Source organism: Rhinolophus sinicus, linkage group LG12 (genome assembly GCF_036562045.2).
Source record: "Rhinolophus sinicus isolate RSC01 linkage group LG12, ASM3656204v1, whole genome shotgun sequence".
Lineage (NCBI taxonomy): Eukaryota > Metazoa > Chordata > Mammalia > Chiroptera > Rhinolophidae > Rhinolophus > Rhinolophus sinicus.
In genome coordinates, this window is record NC_133761.1 from 67,507,003 (window position 1) to 67,525,229 (window position 18,227).

General features: G+C 59.0%; 2 protein-coding genes across 2 annotated transcripts; one reads left to right on the plus strand and one right to left on the minus strand.

Moving 5' to 3' along the window:
- Window positions 1-239: 239 nt before the first annotated feature.
- On the minus strand, window positions 240-9,869 carry TMEM9 (transmembrane protein 9). The gene is made up of 4 exons (XM_074316332.1): window positions 9,726-9,869; window positions 9,121-9,380; window positions 7,714-8,052; window positions 240-1,151 (listed from the first exon to the last, which is right to left on the minus strand). The coding sequence occupies exons 2-4, from the start codon at window positions 9,346-9,348 to the stop codon at window positions 999-1,001; spliced, it is 720 nt and encodes a 239-aa protein (XP_074172433.1). The 5' UTR covers window positions 9,349-9,380; window positions 9,726-9,869; the 3' UTR covers window positions 240-998.
- Window positions 9,870-15,701: 5,832 nt separating this feature from the next.
- On the plus strand, window positions 15,702-17,757 carry LOC109457730 (ral guanine nucleotide dissociation stimulator). Its single transcript, XM_019750820.2, has 3 exons — window positions 15,702-16,296; window positions 17,148-17,341; window positions 17,581-17,757. Exons 1-3 carry the CDS (start codon window positions 16,103-16,105, stop codon window positions 17,697-17,699), a joined length of 507 nt encoding a protein of 168 aa, XP_019606379.2. The 5' UTR covers window positions 15,702-16,102; the 3' UTR covers window positions 17,700-17,757.
- The last annotated feature ends 470 nt before the right edge of the window (window positions 17,758-18,227 follow it).

An 18,227-nucleotide genomic window follows, 5' to 3' on the forward strand; every position in this document is an offset into this window, starting at 1 on the left:
ATCTCCACGGGCCGCTTACTCCTGGACCCGCGAGGAGCCGCACCCCCAGCCCGCCAGTGTCTCGCCTGTCAGGTGAGCGGGACCCCACTGTGGGCGCGGCCAGACTCACCAGGACTGTCCAGGCGCTACCTCCTGTCTGGGTCTGCCAAGGACAAGGCCCTGTCCCCTGTCTGGGACACGGCACTTACCAGGTCACGAGTGAAACAGTCGGTTCTCTAAATCTCTTAAAATCCAGAAAGTGAGAGAAGGGAGTTTAATGATGGCCTCCTTGACTTACAGGCACCGGGAGGATACACACGTCTCTCCATACTCCGGCGCAATGACATTCAGGGACAAGTGGAGATCCAAGGACCAGAGTCACGGCATTCAGAGCCACAGCCCGGCCTCGTGTGTCCCATGGTCCCCCCAACTCTCTGGCTCAGGAACTGCAGATGTGGGGGGACTGCTTGGTTCCCTGAAGGGGGGCGGGGGGCCAGGCTGCAGAGTGAGCAAGGGGCACGGCCCCCCATGCGGCGGGGCGCATGTAGGGGAGGAGGAAGCGGACGAGTGTCCAGGTGCGTCCTAAGACCCTAGCGGAGGGACTCAGCGGGGTCAGCAGTCCCAGCACAGCCACCCTGAGGTCCTGGGGTTGGGAGGGAGGTGGCCACAGGACGCACAAAGGAAGGGGGTGCATGCTGAAGGCCAGGCTGGCTGTTCCCACGCAGTCGTGGGGGCTCAGCTCCGCCGTCCATGGGGGAAGACCAGTCCCGAGATTTGGAGCCGGGGCACAGACAGGCCCCAGGAAACTCCTCCCTTCCCTCCTGGCCTGCCGTCCCTGCCTCAACCCCAATGAGCTGTCGAGGCAGCCAGAGGCCAGGACCCAGCCGTCTTCCCGATTAAATCAGCGGAGACCGTTTCTACAGAGAGGAGGAGAGAAGCCCGAGCTTTTACAGGGAAGACGCGCGGGTGGCACTGCGGAGGGCGGCCCCGGGCCCATCCAGCCCCGGCCGCACGGCCACCTAGCTGAGCATCTTGTGCCGGTCGAAGACGGTCTTGCGCTGCTCCTGCACCTGCAGCTTCCAGCGCTGCTGGGCGCCCTCCACACGCTCCAGGACCGTGTTGGCGCGGGGTCCCCCGAGGGCAGCCATGGCAGGAGCCACGGAGCGAGCATCCTGCAGTGGGAGGGAAGAAGCGAGATGTGGCTCTGCAGGCTGTGGGGTCTCGAAAGCCCGCCGTGCGACCCCGAAGTCTGAACTCCCCGATGGGCAGCCCAAGCTCCCCCAGGCCGAGGGCTCCCTGAGCGCATGCACGCTGCCCCCCAGGGCAGCCACACTGGAGGCTCAGTGTTTGCGGAATCTGTAGGACAGGCACCGTGATCACACGGCCACTCCAGTCAGTCCCCGGAGGCACCGCACAGGCCTACTTCTAACCCTAAAGAGGAAGAGTGTCGGCCTCAGGGTGTCACGCAGAGGACTTGGAGGAAATGCCACCAACGTGCCTCTGGGCTGGTGGGAGGTGGCACGTCCCCCAGACGGGAGCAGGGGCCCCTGAGGAGCCTGCACAGCTGAGACCGAGGATCTGCTTGGAAGGGATGTGACGTCACGGGCGCCTGGCAGGGAAGGAGCCAGGGGCAGGCGGGCAGCCCCATCCAAGCCTGTTCTTGGCCTTGGACGGCTCAGCTCCTTCCCTTCCCCTTTGCTCTCAGAGCTGCTTCTGTCGTCAAAGGCGCATCCGCCCTAATTACCACTCTGCGCCTCTGAAGCGAGGCTGTGCATTTCCGCAGGACCCAAACCTGGTCTTTGGGGGACTTAGAGCCCAGGGCCAGGCCCACCCCCCGTGGGGATTTCCTCCCCAGCTCTCCTGCCTCTCATCTCCTGCCACCCATCTCTTAAGGGATTAGTGCACCCCTCTAAGCCCAGAGCCGCCCAGTAAATGCAACTTTGCTTCTAAGGGGCCTGGGCTGGCACGGCTTCTGTCGCTACGCAGCTGCCAGGCTGGGGAGAGGGGGGCGGTTAGATGAGGGTAGGGGAGGCAGAGAGAGCTGGCCGTTGCAGAGAGGGGTCTGTCACCACAGAGCTGAGTCACTGATATTGCAGCTAACCCAAGGTGAGCCAGAGGTGGACAGTGTCCCCAGGAGGCCCATGTCCAGGGCCCAGGAAGGTCCCTCTGCCAGGCCAGGTGAGGCAGGTGTGGTGGCATCAGGCAGGGGGCGCACTGGGCTTGGAGTCAGGACCCTCCTCCCGCCTGAGACTCCCCTGGGCCCACCTCACGGGTCCACAGTGGCCACCAGGAAGGAGGGACGGCCTCCCCACCCAGCAGCTGTGTTGTTCCTGGACAAGCAACTTTATTTCTCCAGATTTCGATTTAGTAAATCCAGTGTATTCAGACTTTTGTGAGTCTAGTGTCAGTAGGAATGACATTTACCCAAAAGTCTCTCTCTCTCTCTCTCGCGTGCGCACACACATGCACACACACACACACACACACACACACACACACACAGTTTCACAAAATACCGAATATGATGCCTCTGACACGCTCTGCTCCACTTCATGGTTTAAAATTACTGGTCATGACACTAAATTGAGTTCAGGACCTAGTGGGCTGTCACCCCCCCATTAGGAAAACATGGCTCATGACTGGGAGACACGTCTGGCACGGGTGAGTAAAACCGCACCAGGAAAGTCCGCACACACTGGCGGTGCCGGGCGGGGACTCCTCGATGCTGCTTCTGCCTCTCCCCAGCAGCCGGGAGGACCCCGTGGACTCAGGCACCTGCCTGACGCCCCCCAAACACAACCTGGGCCAAGCAACCTCATCCTCTGAACCACCTTCCCAGTCCACGGGGGGCTGAAAGAGCTGCTTCTCGGTGAGACCACGAGGGCAGAGAGCAAGCACGGGACAGACCCACTGTCAGCCCCCAGCCCTGGGATGGACCAGGTGGGACACTGAGTCCCCTCGGCCATGCACACTCAGTTCCCTTCTCGCTCAGTTCGGCTGCAGCACCAGTGCTGCACAGTGCCAGGGACAGGTGTCCGTGTGGCCGCCTAGGTGAGTGGGCACCGAGGCCTGCTTGGGAAGCTGTGGGCCCAGCAGGACCCAGCTATCCCAGCTGCAGGCCACAGGGGCTTCTCTCCCTCCCCACTTCCAAACCAGTGCCTCCCAGGACCAGCGAGGAGCCTCGGCCCTGCTCATGGGGAAGTGGGGGCGCCAGGAGCAGCGTTAGGGAGCACACGGAAACCCACCGCATTACCGCTGTGTCGTCTGCTCTCCCTTCACGTGAAGTCTTGACAAACAGCTCCTAAGTGGGGTAAAGCTGCCGCTGACAGGCTCTGCACTAACAGTCTGAGTAAAAGGTATTAAAGACTCCACATCTGTTCCAGAAACGCCCAGAGCGGGCCATCGTCGCAGGACAAACACCCCCGTTCTAAGCTGCCTCCCTCTAGGCTGCGTGTCCTGCGACTCAGGGAGACGAGGGAAGTCAGGAGAGGAGGGGAGCCCCACCGATCAGGCCGCAGGAAATGTCATTGCACCGGAGCATCAGGCCCCAAGTCTCCTCTGCAACCCGGGAGGACCCAGACGCTTGTGTGGATGAGCCTGAAGTGACCCACCATCCCAGCAAACCTGCCTGGGAAACCCTCCTCCGCCCCCCAGGAGCGCGGGTCTGAGCCAGCCCGGGACTCGCCCACACCTCCCTGAAGACAAGCAGACGAGGGAGAAGACCCCCCGCTTCGGGAGGCGACCCACTTTCTCCCTCATCCTGGGCCTGGGGGTGGGACAGGTGGTCTTGTCATGGACCCAGACTCACAGCTAAGGACGGCCCTGGGACAAGGCCCTTCAGAGGGGGTCACACAGCCTCCCTCCATGCTCCACGTTTAACCCCAACCCTTCCTGCTGTAGCCAATCCACAGCCTCTGGGTTGCAAGGTTCCCCGACTCCCACACCTCAGTGCCAGCAGCCCCTGCTCAGAAGCCCTGCCCGGCGACACTGCTGCTGACAGACGCGCATGCCTGAGCACGGCGCTCGAGCCTGAGCTGATGGACCACGGACCCCCAGCCACAGGGACCGCCTCCCGGCCAGGCCTCCGTGCCCGGTGCCCTCAGCCGTTCCCCCCAGTCATGAGGCCACTTAGTACCAGGACCCGAGGGAGCTGCCTGCTTCTTAAGGATGAAGCAGCACTGCAGCCGCAGGCACACCCACATCCAAGTCCAGACCCAGAAAACCAGCTCGGAGGTTAAGCACCACGGACAGCAGCCGGCAGGCCCTGCTCCAGGGCTCTCCCGACCACTTGCTGGGAGGACCTCACGGTTGTTCTAGAAATGTCTGTTGACCCCACACCTTTCTGTCCTGTCCTCAGAGGAGATGAGGGAATTGTCACTCAGCGTGTGTCTGCCCCAGGTTTCCTCATCAGTTCCCTGGGGCCAGGGGCCTCAGCACACAGTACTGCCCACCCATCCCTGGGAGAAGCAGGCCATTCTCGTGGCCCCGAGTCCTCTCCACCCCAGTCCCTTCATGTCCCCAGGTGCCGTCACATCTTTCCTGGGTTTCCACACTCGCTCCCTCCCACAGGGGCCAGCACTGTACCCAACCCCCGTGGCGGCGATATCTCAGGCCACGCCGTGAGCAGCAGACACCCGAGCCTCCCAGAAGCCCCGTTTCTCTTCAAAGAAGCCAAACCCATACATCTGAACAGCTCTGTTTGCCGTTTCTGTCCCAGCAAACACGCTTGCTTCCTCCTTTCAAAGGGCGTCTGAGCCCAGGGATTAGGCCTAATGCTGTTGGAATCCTGGGGAGGCAGCCCAGTGCTTTCAAAGGGACAAGCCTGCTTTCATCTCCCTGCACGGATGGGGCCGGGCTGGGCCTGCAGGAGGCCTCCTTCCTCTTCCAGCCCCCCAGCCCCAGGGCAGGAGAGCTCCTGGCTACAGGAATTGGGGGGCTGGAGCCAAGGGAGTGATCTGACCCCCAGATCTCCTCTGCCTGGGTCCCAGACTTGGGGTGTGGTGGGTGGGGGGCATGGGGCTGGGGCCTGGACAGCTTCCTTCTCACAGTCACTGAGTCGTACAGGCCGAGGAGCACGTTCAAAAACCCAAGAGGTCCTGTTCTGACCTTCCTCCTCTTGGGGTGAGAGCTAAGTGCCCGGCCCAGGGGGTGTCCCTTTCTCTTTCTTAAGGGAAACCCTCCAGGCCACTAACAAACCCAGGGACACAGCCTCCCCTGGGCTGAGCTGCTGCGCAGACAGGTGGGACGTGCTCTCCTGCCCCAAGCCCATACCTCCCTTCCCCATGTGCCCTGAGAGGGGAGGGCCAGCAGAGCGCCCTCCCCACCCAAGACTAGATGGGACCCCTGAGCTCTGCTCAGCCTGGCTGCCCCCCAGCAGCTGAGCAGACCCCACCCCGCCAGGAAGCCAGCTTTCCCCAGCTAACGTGAGGAAGGCAAGGCCCACCCTGGCTGCTCCGTCCTACCCTGGTCCTGCCCATGGCCTGTGAGCTCCTGCCTGCTCACCCACGGTGGGCTTCGTCTTGGGGCAGACACCACAGTGGCCACACAGGAGTCTGCAAACCCACAGAGCACACCTGTGAGGACAGGGAGGACAGGTACGTGCCCAGGAGAGAATGGACACAGTAGAGCCCATGAAGGGACGTCCAGAAGCACCTACAATGGGGTCACCCTCCAGAATCCTTAGGTATGACAGGGACAGTCCTGGCTCAGGACGCCGGCAGGGGGCAGGCCCCTCAGCTGCCTGAGAGCCTTCCCTGAACCACTCTGCAGAGCTGGCCGCACCTCAGGTCAGCTGTCGTCAGAGACTAAACACGCTTTTTATCACCGTCTAGAACCTCAGGGGGAACCTCACCCACCCCCCTTTCCTCGGCCAGGAGCCCCTCCTCAGCATGACGTGTGCGGTACCAGCTTCAGCTTGGGGGCTGCTGCTGCCCCCATCTCCCAGGCACGCCTGACATGAGGGGTGCACAGCGGTCCGCGCTGCAGACAATCCTCCTTCCTACTCAGCCAGAACCTGGCCCAGACGTCCACTCCCCGATTCAGGTTCTGCTCCAGGAACTAGACTGACCACATGGAACCCCTGCTTCCCCAGAGCCCATCACACACAAAGGCAGCCGTGCATTAAGGCTCAAAGTGGGGAGACCCCAGGGGGAGAGGGGCCTGGGCTCAGACCCCAGGTCACAGGCGTGCCCCCTCCGCTCTGCGTCCAGGAGGCAGGAGACGCGACAAGGCCAGGCCGAGACCCACGCATTCCGGGGAAATCGCAGCTCGGCTGTAATCACCGCGCATCTCTCAATTACGGCCCGCCAGGACTGCAATTACCACATTACCCTAATCGCCGAGTGTTTATTAGCGATGCCCCCCCCCCATCAGAGCTGCTATTACTGTGCATTAATGACCAGGTAGGCACACCGGGCTTCCTCTCGAACACAGACCACCCAGCTGCCAGCGCCACCACCTCCAACGGGCGAGGCTCATCCTCTGCCCCACCTTTGGCCAAACCCGTATCAGCAGGAGGCTGGGGCAGCTGGCAACCTGGCAACCGTCCACGGGAGCGGCTGGGCCTCTCTCCCTCCCTGGCCCCATGCGGCTTCACACTCGGAGCTGAGCCCTGACCCTCTCCCACCTTCAATCCTGGGCTCAAACTGCTCTCAACTGTGCCTCCTCATGGCACTGCAGCCCATGCCTGGTGACCTCTAGTGACCCTGAACTCACCGTCTTACAGGGGAGCCCGCCCCATCGCCCCATCACTGACTGTGTGTCCTGTAAGACGCTCCTGGCTGTGGTCCTTCTGTCCCCAGCTTCACCCAGGATGACGCCAAGCTCTCATCTGCTGTCATGCACCTCCTTGAGTTTGGGTTCTATTTTTTTCAAGCTAAACGTCTCCCAGTTTCTTCAATTAATTGTCCCAGGACATGGCAGAGACCCGAGACTCCCTGGGGAGGGGGGGTGCGGTGGCCCTCCCTGGCTTCCTCTGCAGGCTGCCATAACTGCAGTAGGGGTCATTCACTGCTGGCCCATCACGTGAGTGCCCAAGGGGCCTGAGGCTGCCTGGCGCCTTTGGGTCCCCACCTTCCTCAGGTAACAAAGCCGAGATCCTTGGAGCGACACTGGAGGCCCTCAATAACCTGGCCATCACTGACCAGCTGCTCTGTCTGCCACCGTCCTGATGTGCCTCCCTGTCCCTGAAATGCTGACGTCCGTCACACACACACACACACACACACACACACACACACACACACGCCGGCCGGTGCCCCACACCCTCCCACCTACCTGCCTCCTGTCGGCACCTGGAATCCCGCTTTCCCTTGAGGCTGCAGGGCCATGCTGCGCCCTGAGCAAGTGCCCAGCAGGTATCTGAGGCCACTGAAGATAAACCTGCCACCGCAAAGCCCACGGCCAACCTGACACCCCTGAGCCACCGGGACGCCGCATGTACCCACGTGTGACCGGCCTGGTCAGATCACGCCCCTCTGTCTACAAGTGCAGTGTAACAGGGAGACATGGCGCCCCAGCGGTCACTGAGGCTGCCCAATGCCGGACGTCAGGAGAAACACAGGGCCACCCCGTGTCATCTGGAGGTCCACAGGGCAGTCCCCAGCGAGGAAAACACTGGCATCTGGGTGGCACGTGGGACACTTAACTGGAGCGCGGGGGAGGGGCAGGGAGCCCGGGCCCAGCGGGCGCAGTGCAGGGTGGCAGGCCCGGCCCCGGAGCCCGGTCGGTCGGTACCTCGTTCTCCTGCTCGTTGTGCAGCTGCTCTGTGTACGCGTCTGGCTTCCGGATCAGCGGGTCCACCAGCATCAGGAAAGCCATGTACAGCAGCAGGGCCCCCACCACCGACAGGTAGATGACAATGATGACCTGAGGACAGACCCACGGCCTAAGCCAGCCCATCCTCTGCCGCAGTGCTGCTCGGGGGAAGGGCCGGAGACTGCGGGCTGGGAGGGGCAGAGTGCCAGGGAGGGCAGCATGGCCCACGCCACAGTCGCTGACTCTGCCCGAGACCAAGGGCCCCAGGAGAACCATCAGTTCTCCATTAGCCAGTTCTCCATCAGACAAAGGACGCCTGAATCAGGAGGCCGAGAGGACCCCAGGGGTGAGAGTGGGGAAACGGTCCACCAGCCGGACAAGAGCCTACAAGACACGGCATAGAGCCATCTGACGCCAAGCAGAGCACCCAGAGGCAGCCAGGGGAGGCTGGGAGCAGGGGCCCAGGAGACCGGACCCGGATGTGTGCACCACTCCCCACCACTGAAAGCAGGGCGGCTGGTGGGAAGGGAGCTTCAGTGCTTAAGGGACAGTCACCCTGCCGGGAGGGGAGAGGCAGGGCAGCAGGCAGCCTCAGGAATCTCCTACAGACATGGAGAGCCTCACAAGCTGGAGAGATTCTGTTTTACAGAAAAGACAGCTTCAACAAGGCAAATTCAACGCCTGTCAATCTCCATGTGGGTGCCGGGGGCACGTCAGACAGGACTGTCCAGGACATAGCACTGCCGTCCCTGTAACAGGGTGTCCTTGTAACCGTGTCAGTAACACCCTGTTGCTGGGACCACAGAAGCACCTCCACTCATTTCCTTGTCCCCTGGAGGGTGGTATGCACTCAACTGGGGACCCCTGGGCTAAAGCCTTCACCCTTAGGTCCCAGGCAAGAAAATGGCAGAAGTGTCACTTGCACCCCAGTTTGTGGACTCCACCTGTGACGCTCCTTCTACCTCCACAATGCCTGGCCTCTGACTCCAGCCCCAGCCCTGAATGGACTGAGACGAGGGGTGGAAGAGACAGGAACCTCAAGACTTGCAAGTTTGCTGGCCAGCTCAGTCAACAGCCAAGTTCAACTCACTTCGTCCCTGAATGGGGCATCAAGTTCATGCCGCTTTAAACAGGTAAACAACCAGACCTCAACCAGACCTCCTGTCTGCACCTGGGAAGGGGTGGGGAGTGGAGGCTGGGTCTCTAACAGGCTGCAGGTAGGGGTGTGTCCCCCCATGGAGAAGGACTCAGGGAAATTTGAGGGATTAGGACGTGTGTCTGATGGAGTCCTGTGCCGGGAAGTCCCTCCCTGCCAAACAGGGAGAGGCGACATCTGGCTCAGAATTTAAGGTCTCAGGCGTCTGGTCCCCAGAGGGGGGGACCCACTGGAGCAAGTTCAGAGAAGGAGAAAGGCGGCTGCAGGAGGGGCAGACTGGGCGGGAGGATGAAAAGGCAGCGCCTGCAGAGCCTGCCGGGGCGATGGCTGAGGGAGACAGGCAGCTGTCCTCGCCCGGGTCCCGAACAGGTGCTGCGGACTCCGCCCCTCACCTTGTTGGCTTGGGCTGGAGGCGCCAGCAAACAGGCGACCACGGCCGCCACGCACAGGAGCTTCATGCTTGTCAGCCTGGGGACCAGAGGCCGCACACCTGCAACAGGGACACGGAGTCGGCCAAGGACGGGGGCCGCGGCCGGACCTCGGAATCGGGTGGCGGCCCCAGGGCCTCCGCACCCCGCCGCCAAGTACTTCGATCCCTCCCCCCAGTCTCCAGGGGCGCCCGGAAGAAACAGGGGGCGTCCTGGGGGCCCAGATCCCAGCACCGGCCCGCCGACCCCTGCCCTCCGCCATCTGAAGCCCCACGACGTCGGGGACGCAGAGCCCGGGAGCCCTGACCCCATGGCAAGGCCGGGGCCGTCACACCCGGGCTTTGGGGTCGACAAGGACCCCCGAACCCCCACGACCCCGCACCCCTCCCCCAAGCCCCTCCGCTCACCTGCGAGCCCCACCGCGGCCGCGCGAGACCCGCTGGCCCCGCCCCTTCCGGCTTCCAGTGGCCGCGGGAGCAGCCTCTCCAGCGCACCGTTTCGTCGTCCAGGCAACAAGACCCGCTTCCGCCTGGACGCCGAGGCCCCGCGCAAGGGACAGGGAGGCATTTCCCAACCTCGAGCAGACAAGAAAAGGGAGCGTTGGAGGGGCCCGGCCTTCGTGCGCCTGTAGAGGGGCCGTGCTCAGGCCCTCGGTTATAAAACTCGGGGTTCAGAGAGGGGCTGAGATGGCTCCGTCGTGCCGCTTTAAAGAGAAAGCACTTTATAAACAATAAGCAAACTACAGCAATAGCAATAAAAACAGATTAAAGGGCCTTGTCCTTACTCACAACCTGGAAATGTTATTTAGGAATAGGACGCATTTGAGCCCATTTTCCCAGAGGAAAGCAGACGCGGTGATGTGCAGACCACGGCCAGTGGGGACAGGTCTCCCACTGCGACAGATTCCGCTGCTGACATCTGCCCATCACCATCTTCAGGTCCCCAGGTTTCAGTGTCATTTCCATGGTCTTAGGAACAGACCACCTGCTACCCAAAGATTCCTGTCACCAAGAAGAGGCAACATGATTGAAATATCGCTCATACATCACACTTAAGGTCAAAGAGAGTTTACAAAGACAGGTGTTTGTAGACTGATGGAGGGAGAGAGGAAGGGACGAGGTGGACGCAGGTTGGACCCATGCTTTTGTATGTCTGTGTCACAAGTGACATCTTCAAGTCAGTGGATCACCTTGTATTTGTTACGCGGAGGGGAATTTCATTAGCTTCCCAATGAAATCGAAGAAGAAAAGCAAATAACTATTCCTTTAAAAATCCTCTAAGGTTGTCAAACGTCCTGAAGAAGGCAACCTTGTCAACTTTGGAAAGGGGACAATGGGATTGTCCCGAGCAGCCCACACTGCCCTCTGGTGGCCGAGTGCGACACGGCGGCTTGAGCGCTGTGGAGCCCAGGGTTCTGTCACAGAAGCCCGCAGCCAACTAAAGCATCACCCCAGGCTTGCGGGTGAGACCAAAATAAATTCTGTAAGAGTCAGTGCTTCGGGGCGCCTTCTCGTAGAAGCCGTTGTCTTGTAATTTCACACCAGGCCTCATCCCAAGCCCGGTATTTCAGGGAGTGCTTTTTGAACTCCTGAGTCAGGCCCTGGGTTCCAGGACAGGAAACAGATGAGGTCACATCCCTGAACTCGCTGGGGGAGGGAGGGGGGCTGGGAAGTGTTGGGGTCACTGCTCTACCGCACAGCGCCTTACGTCTGGTTGAAGAAAACTGTGTATCAAAACAAAGCATCTTGATGAAACCTGATTAAACACTAAACATTTAAGCAAATCGGAAAACTATCCTTCAACACATTTGTATACTTTCATCTACGTTTAGACATAGAGTTACTCCAAAAATGGCGTCAGCCTATGTTCCCAGTCACTTTTCGTTTCATAGGAATAATTACCTCTGGCCTTTAATATTCCCGAATCGACGAGTTTCACGGCGGCACAGCATCCCCTTTCCTACGTTGTGCGTAACGTCTCTGTTTCTAGGCTGCCTGCTGCTGGCTTCCTCCACCAACCAGATCCTGTTTATCTCTGAAAGCGGAGTTCAGCTGCTGTGAGCTCCAGGCAGCTCCCGAATCTAGAATTACTTGCTGAAATTCCAGGGCGCTCTCACTTTATCCTTTCCTCGTAGGATGCTGAACACTTCATGCCTTATGTCCCGCTTTAGATCGGGAGCTTCTCCCAGGCCGGGTGCTGTTCAATCATATCTCCATCGAGCTCTTAGCACGGTGCTTGGCATATGGTACAAACTCAGCAAAGATCTGAGAAACAGTCATTCTAAACGAGTTACTCGTTGTGTCAGAGAACTTTAAATGTCCACCACAATCCATTCGCCCCTCTTGGGGCACACAGCTGGACAGCATTTTCCAGCCTCCCGGTGGCCATATGACCTTGTCATTGCCAGTGGAAGATGACAGGGACTGATATGTACCATTGCAGACCTGGTGGGTACAGTGCCCCCACCCCACCCCCATGTGCATTTCTCTATGTTCTGTCCCCTCAGACTGACGGAAGCACACAGGGGTGATGTCCCAGGGACGGAGAAGGTACGTGACAGAAGGACTCTGGGTTCCTGAATAGCCACGTGAAGGAGTTCGTTCTCTCTAATCTGAACCCTCCCGCCCCCGGCACTGTGATATGGAAAAATACACAGTGACATGCTACAGAAATGTGGGGCTTATTCGCTAATTCAGCATAACTTAATATGCTCATGAGAAGGTGTAAATCACGGGATCAACTTAAATAGTTATCAATCTAGTCCATTTAAAATGACCCATCAATTTGGCTCTAACAACTGAGCTGGTCAGTGGCATGGATCTCCTCATCTGTTCACTCAGCAACCATGCCCTGAACACTGACACTGTGCCCGTGCGGGGAAAACCAACAAGTCCAATGCCCTCTAGGAGCTCATCGTCTGGAGGGGAAGGTGCACAAAACCACGAAAACAAAAACATGTGAGAGGAAAGAGCCAAGCTATGTGGAAACACAGCAGGTGTTACGAGGAGAGCCGAGGCCTGTGGTGAGATGCTGAAAAGGCCGCACCGAGGTGACAGTGATATTTCCAGCAGCGTGACCAGAAGAGCCAGCCCTGCACGAACTCAGGTATATTTAGCCTGGCACAAGGCATAGCTGTGCAGACACTTGGAGGCAGAAGGGGTCTGAGCAGAGAGGAGGTTAGCAAGTATCAGTGTGGCTGGAGGGAGTTTGGGAGGAGACGAAAGGGAGGGAGGAGGGCAAGGCCAGGGGCTGTCGCTGTGTGACAGCATTTCCCCGCACTTAGTGGCTTCACCAACAAACACTTGTTACCTGGCACTTTACATGGACTAGGAATGCAGCATGGCTTGGCTGCGTGCTTCAGCCAGCGTGTCTCAGGGCATTGGAACTGCGGTCTCAACTGAAGCAGGATCTGCTTCACTCTGGGTCTGAGCCCACCCGGGGGTCTTGGCAGGATTCAGTGACTTCCTCTCTATCTCTTGGTCTCCCTCAGTGCTAGGCCGTGGGCCTCTTCAGATAGCAACTCACAACACAGAGTCTTGTTTCCTGGAGTGAGAGAACTGAGAGAACAGAGACATAGGGAGAGAGAGACAGAGACAGACAGAGACGGAGAGAGACAGAGAGAGAGAGAGACAGATGGAGAGAGAGAGACCGACAGAGAGACAGAGAAAGGAGAGGACAGAGAGAACACAGGTCAGAGTGAGCAAGTGGTTAGGCACTGACTTTTTACAACCAAACCTTGGCAGTGACGTTGGACCCTTTGCCATCTCCTGTGGAGTCACTAAGGTGGTCCACACTTAAGGGACGGGGATCACATGAGGATGTGCCCCCCAGGAGGTGGGGAGACACTGAGGGAGAAACACAAGGGCCTGAGAGGTTCATGCCTTGCTCAGAATCAGACTTTGTCAGAACGCAGCCAGTATGACCTTGGTCAGAACGCAGCCAGTATGACCTTGGTCAGAACGCAGCCAGTATGACCTTGGTCAGAACGCAGCCAGTATGAGCCCAGCTCTATGGCCCCGAAGTTGGGGGCCTGGCTGCACCCAGGCTTTCTCACACACATGCACTCACACACGCGCACACACGTACACACATGTGCTAGATGTAAGGACTGTGGGTGGGACCAGAAGAGGAGGTGACAAGCGGAAGGAGAAGAGTTTGGAGGCACTCCGTACACGTGACAGCAGGGCCCATGTTACCGCTCTCACCCTACACATGCCTGAATGTCCCTAGAGGTACAGGCTAGTACCACTGTGCAGGCAAGAGACGGACAGGCCCTAAGTGGCACATCGGCTTATCCAGGGTCAAGAAGAGGTAAGAATGAGGAGCCCATCTGAACCCAGGTCTGTCTCCTCAAAGCTGGGGCCCTGGCCACACCCCGACCTCCCCAGGGAGGAGCAGTGAGAGGGGTGTGTTGGTGTCATTGGGTACAGACACGGTATTGGGTGGAGAAGGGGTCGAGCAGGCAGCAGCCCAGAGAGCTATCTGGTAGCTGTTACTTGAGGGGGGACTTGGGGAAGGAGAGCCCAGGAAGTGATATCACTTCCCTGACAACAGACCCCAACAGAACTTGAACCCCCCGTAACCAGGCACCCACATTCTAGTGACAGCCCCATAGGTAGCTCACTTGGCAAGAGACAGTTGAAGGAGCAAGATGTTTTCTTGTTGTATTCCAGCTTCCCGGGGCTCTTACTTCCGGAAACCCCACGGCGAGAGTTTTTCCAGATGTTTGTTCCACTCTCACCTGCGATGTCTCTGGCCATTTACAAGGAGGTCCCCTAGAGAAACACAAGGCGACCTCGGTCAGGCCAGTCCAGACCAGGCCACCTTGGTGAGCCACCCCTGGGCAGCCCCCTACCCCGCACCCTCATGTGGGGCGAAGAGGGACTTGAAGGGAGGGCCCCTGGCAAGGAACAGGTAGGTGGCTGGCCGGTGGGTAACCTGGTGGTCCTTCACCATCACACCCCAGGACAGGCTGGCAGGGTGGCGAGGGATGTCCTGAGGGGCGTCTTATCGGCCAGTGGGAATCCAGGGCCCTCCGCTCTCACGTCATTTCTCCCCTCGGTGGAGGTCTGTGCGTCTGGGGTCTGAGGACCAGCAATGACAGGGCTTGAGGCACAGGCACTGTCTTTACAGAGCGCCACACAGGAGACCGGACAGGAGCTGACTGATGGGGTCCTCGGCTCCATCCCCCTGAAGGGTGGGCAGGTGCCCCCCACCACCAAGCGACTAGCACGGGCTCGGGGTGAGTGCCGGTGCGGAGGACACACGCCATCCGGGACCCCACATGCTCAAGGGGGGCCCTGGGTCCCAGAAGTCACTCTGCTGCTCCCTGGGGCTCCCTCCTAGAGTCCTGCTCCCAGAGGAATCTAGGTCCCCATGTCCTCCCCAGGCTGCTCTCACTGCCCAGCCCGTTCCTGGGCCAGATGCAAAGTCACCATCCACACATCCGAGAAGAGACTTTTGTACCGTTTCACCTCATTTCAGTCAAGAGTATTGGTGCGTTTCGTACAGATTCTCCTGCTTTAACGCCTGTCCCCAGGCGTCCACGTTGGCCTGGCTGTCCTTGCACACCTCCTCCCAATCTGACCCATCGCCGCAATTAGCAGGGGTGCTTTCCCCCCAAAAGGACCACATCTATGGCTCTGCCATGTGCCGTGACCCTCCAGGCCAGGAGCTGGGCCTCTCCAGGTGGCAGCCACAGCAGGAAGGGGACTGGTTACCGCGGCCACCAGCCGGTTCACTGCTGTGGAAGCGTGACGTGATCCCTCCTGTTGCCATTGCAACAGTGCAGCCCCCAACACCCCACGCGTCCTAACGTTCCGACCCCACCCACCCCAGCAAGAGCCTTTGTGTTCTCATGTCCTAATGCAATGGTTTGTCAGAAATCGCAGGGATGGCACAGTCGATACAGGGAGGTGCCATCCATCCTCAGCTGAGGCCATGACCAACGACACTAACACGTGTCATCACCCCATATCACAGTCTCCTTTAATGCCATGGACCTTTCCTCTCCTGCAAGCGCTAGTGTCCCACCTCTTGCCCCCAGTCACTGAGGGCTGGAGGCTTCAGTCTCAGCACCAGCCCCCACCCTCCTGAGGGTCCATGACGCTGCTTCTGACTGCACGTCCCTCCTCTCTATCCCCCACCCCCCAGGGGGAAACGCATCAAACAAGAGAAAAAACAAGGCCTGCGTGGTGAGGACCATCCAGGCACGTCAGCTAGACAAGCTGGTGGACCAGCTGGTACACTCCTTCCTGAGCAAGGACCCCACCTTCGTCCCCACCTTCCTGGGAAGTTATAGAACCTTTGCCACCACCCAACAGGTGCTGGACATTCTATTTACAAGGTGAGCCCCCCCCCCACTGTGCAGTGGTCACCTGGCTGCCTGCTGGCTGTGAGTCTTCAGAAGGTCACAGCATCTCTGAGTCTGCTTATTTCGCTGCACAGCGGGGTGGACAGAGGACCAACGCCATGGGGTTCTGGAAGGTGCTCCCTGCCTGCCTGCCCTGCGGAGACTCAGCCAGAGGGGCTGTGGCTGTGCTACTTGCTCACTTTTTCTTCCTCATGACAAAGCCTCTGCCTTATCCAACACTGTCCCTGGGGCCTAGGGCTGGGCTGTCTTCTCATTTGAAAAGGAGCTTGGAGGCTCCATGCGGTCCGTAGGGACCCCAGAACAGAAATCCCAGGGCTGAGCAGGGGGCCCAGGCTCTCCCAGGAATCTGTGGTGGGGCTGGCTGGGGCTCATGCTACAGCAAATGTGTTGGAAGCCCCACTGGGTGCGGGCATGTTTGTGGGCACTTACAGCTACCCTGGCCCCCAGAGCGGGCTCCTAGGCGGCAGTGACACGGTCACCCTACACTCCACAGGCAGGCAGCGTCCACAGGGTGGGCGATGTGATATCTTCCTGGCCCCCTCTAGGTATGGCTACATCTTGCCACATTCAGAAGAGGACGGTGGACCTCTAGACCAGCTGAAAATGTGAGTGGGCTTTGGATCAGAACTGTGAGAAGAGAGTGGGGACTGTGAATTGGGGGTGATAGCAGAACCCTGCCTCCCTCACGTCACGGGATTTCTGCAACAGTGAGAGGTCCGAGGGCTTCTCCTAGAAAAGAGGAAAAGAATCAAAGGAAGCTGTGGGTGTGGCGTTGGGTGCCGTGGGAGGGCACTGGGCGGTCTGTGGGCAGTCGGCCCCTCAGAAAACCCATCCTGTCCCAGCCCCAGCCCAGCCCCACCGCCACCCCGTCCTGGGACCCAGAGGAGGGGTGTGGGGTGCACCCTGCTCACTAATCTGGTAGAATCTTGGGTGCTTGGCTGGTGCTTCCCCCACTGTGGGAGACGAGTGCCCTTGGCAGGAGAAGGACCCGCAGGGGCACCTAGTAAACCAGGCAGCATGTGAGGGCCGGAGCTAAAGGTGGAGGTTAGGACGGCCGGGGAGCTGGGGCCTGAGACAGCCCGTTTGTCGCCTCATCGGTCAGATATTCATGGAACACTTACTGTGTGCCAACGAGTGCAATGAATAGAGCAGACACCACCCCTCCCTGCCCTCGTGGAGTTGACATTCCAGTGGCAAGGGGACAGGGACACTGATAGAGCATGCCAGGCTTCCCTGAAGAAGGGGACAGGTGGTCACGCCATTGATCAAGAGCTCTCAGTCACAAAGGCTTTGTGCCAGCCCTCCTGGGTGACCCAGCGTACCTCGGCCAGGACTGCCAGACTGAAGATGCAGCAGGAGTCGGAGGGGCTTGTGGGTGGGCAGGACCCCAGAGCCCACACGGTGGTTTGAGGAAGGGCTGGGCCTCAGACTCCGCTGCCCACCTGTCTCTCCCCAGGGCCATGTCGTCCATCCTGGCCACCTGGCTGAACTGGTACCCTGAGGACTTTTTCCAGCCCCCAGCCTTTCTCTGCCTGAAAATGCTTGTGGACTACTTAGGGTTCAACTTCCCGGGTTCAGACCTGGAGCACCAGGCCCAGCTTCTCCTCTCGGAGTTGGAACACCTTGAGCCCACCCAGGGGGACGCAGAGGGTGAGGAGGACCCGTAAAGGTGACATGGGCATGTGGGGAGGCGCGGGGCCAGGGCCACAGTGACAAGAGCTCCCAGAGGCTGGGGCTCAGCCGGGAGCACTGTCTTCTTGACTGCAATCTGGGAAGGCTTCCTGGAGGTGGTGCTGGCACTGAGACTTCATTGATGGAGATGAGAGAGTTCTGCGGGAGGCACCTAAAGGCCGCCATGCTGATCAAATGTTGTCTTCTTGGATCCGCAGCACCAGTGCCGACTTCCACTCCACTGCCCTCCGCAGAGCTGGGGCAGGCCGAGGGCACAGCCTTCCCTGGGGCGTCTGCATCACATCGGCGGCTCACCCCTGCTCCTGCGATGGCTTGAGTGTCTGCCGTCACTCCAGGGAGCCCCTTCTCCTCCTCTCCAACTGCGTTTTGAAAAATCTTTGTTTTTAGCTGACATCAACTTAAAGTGTTATTGTATTTTTCTCATAATATTCAGTTAAGATACAATCGATTTTTCATAAAATTTAACATTAAAATAAAATTAATTTAAATAAAATTGACCCTGGGATCCTTCAAAGTGGACATTCTAGGAGCAATGGAATCCATTTGCCATTTCTCACAGCTGCCCCATCACATCACAACCACTCCCTAGTTCTAGAACATTCTCATCAAAGACAAACCCCGCACCTAGTAGCCAGCCAGTCCTCCCACCGAGCCCCTGACAATCAGCAATTTCTTTCTCTCCAGGCACTTATCTCATCTGGATTTTGCATACAAGTGGAATCATACCTTGTGTGGCCTTTTGTGTTTGACAACCTAATAGATGAGGTGACTGACTGTTTTTTGGTTTTAATAAAAATAACATTTTTTATTAGGAGGAAAAATCCCTACAAGGCAAAGATTCTGT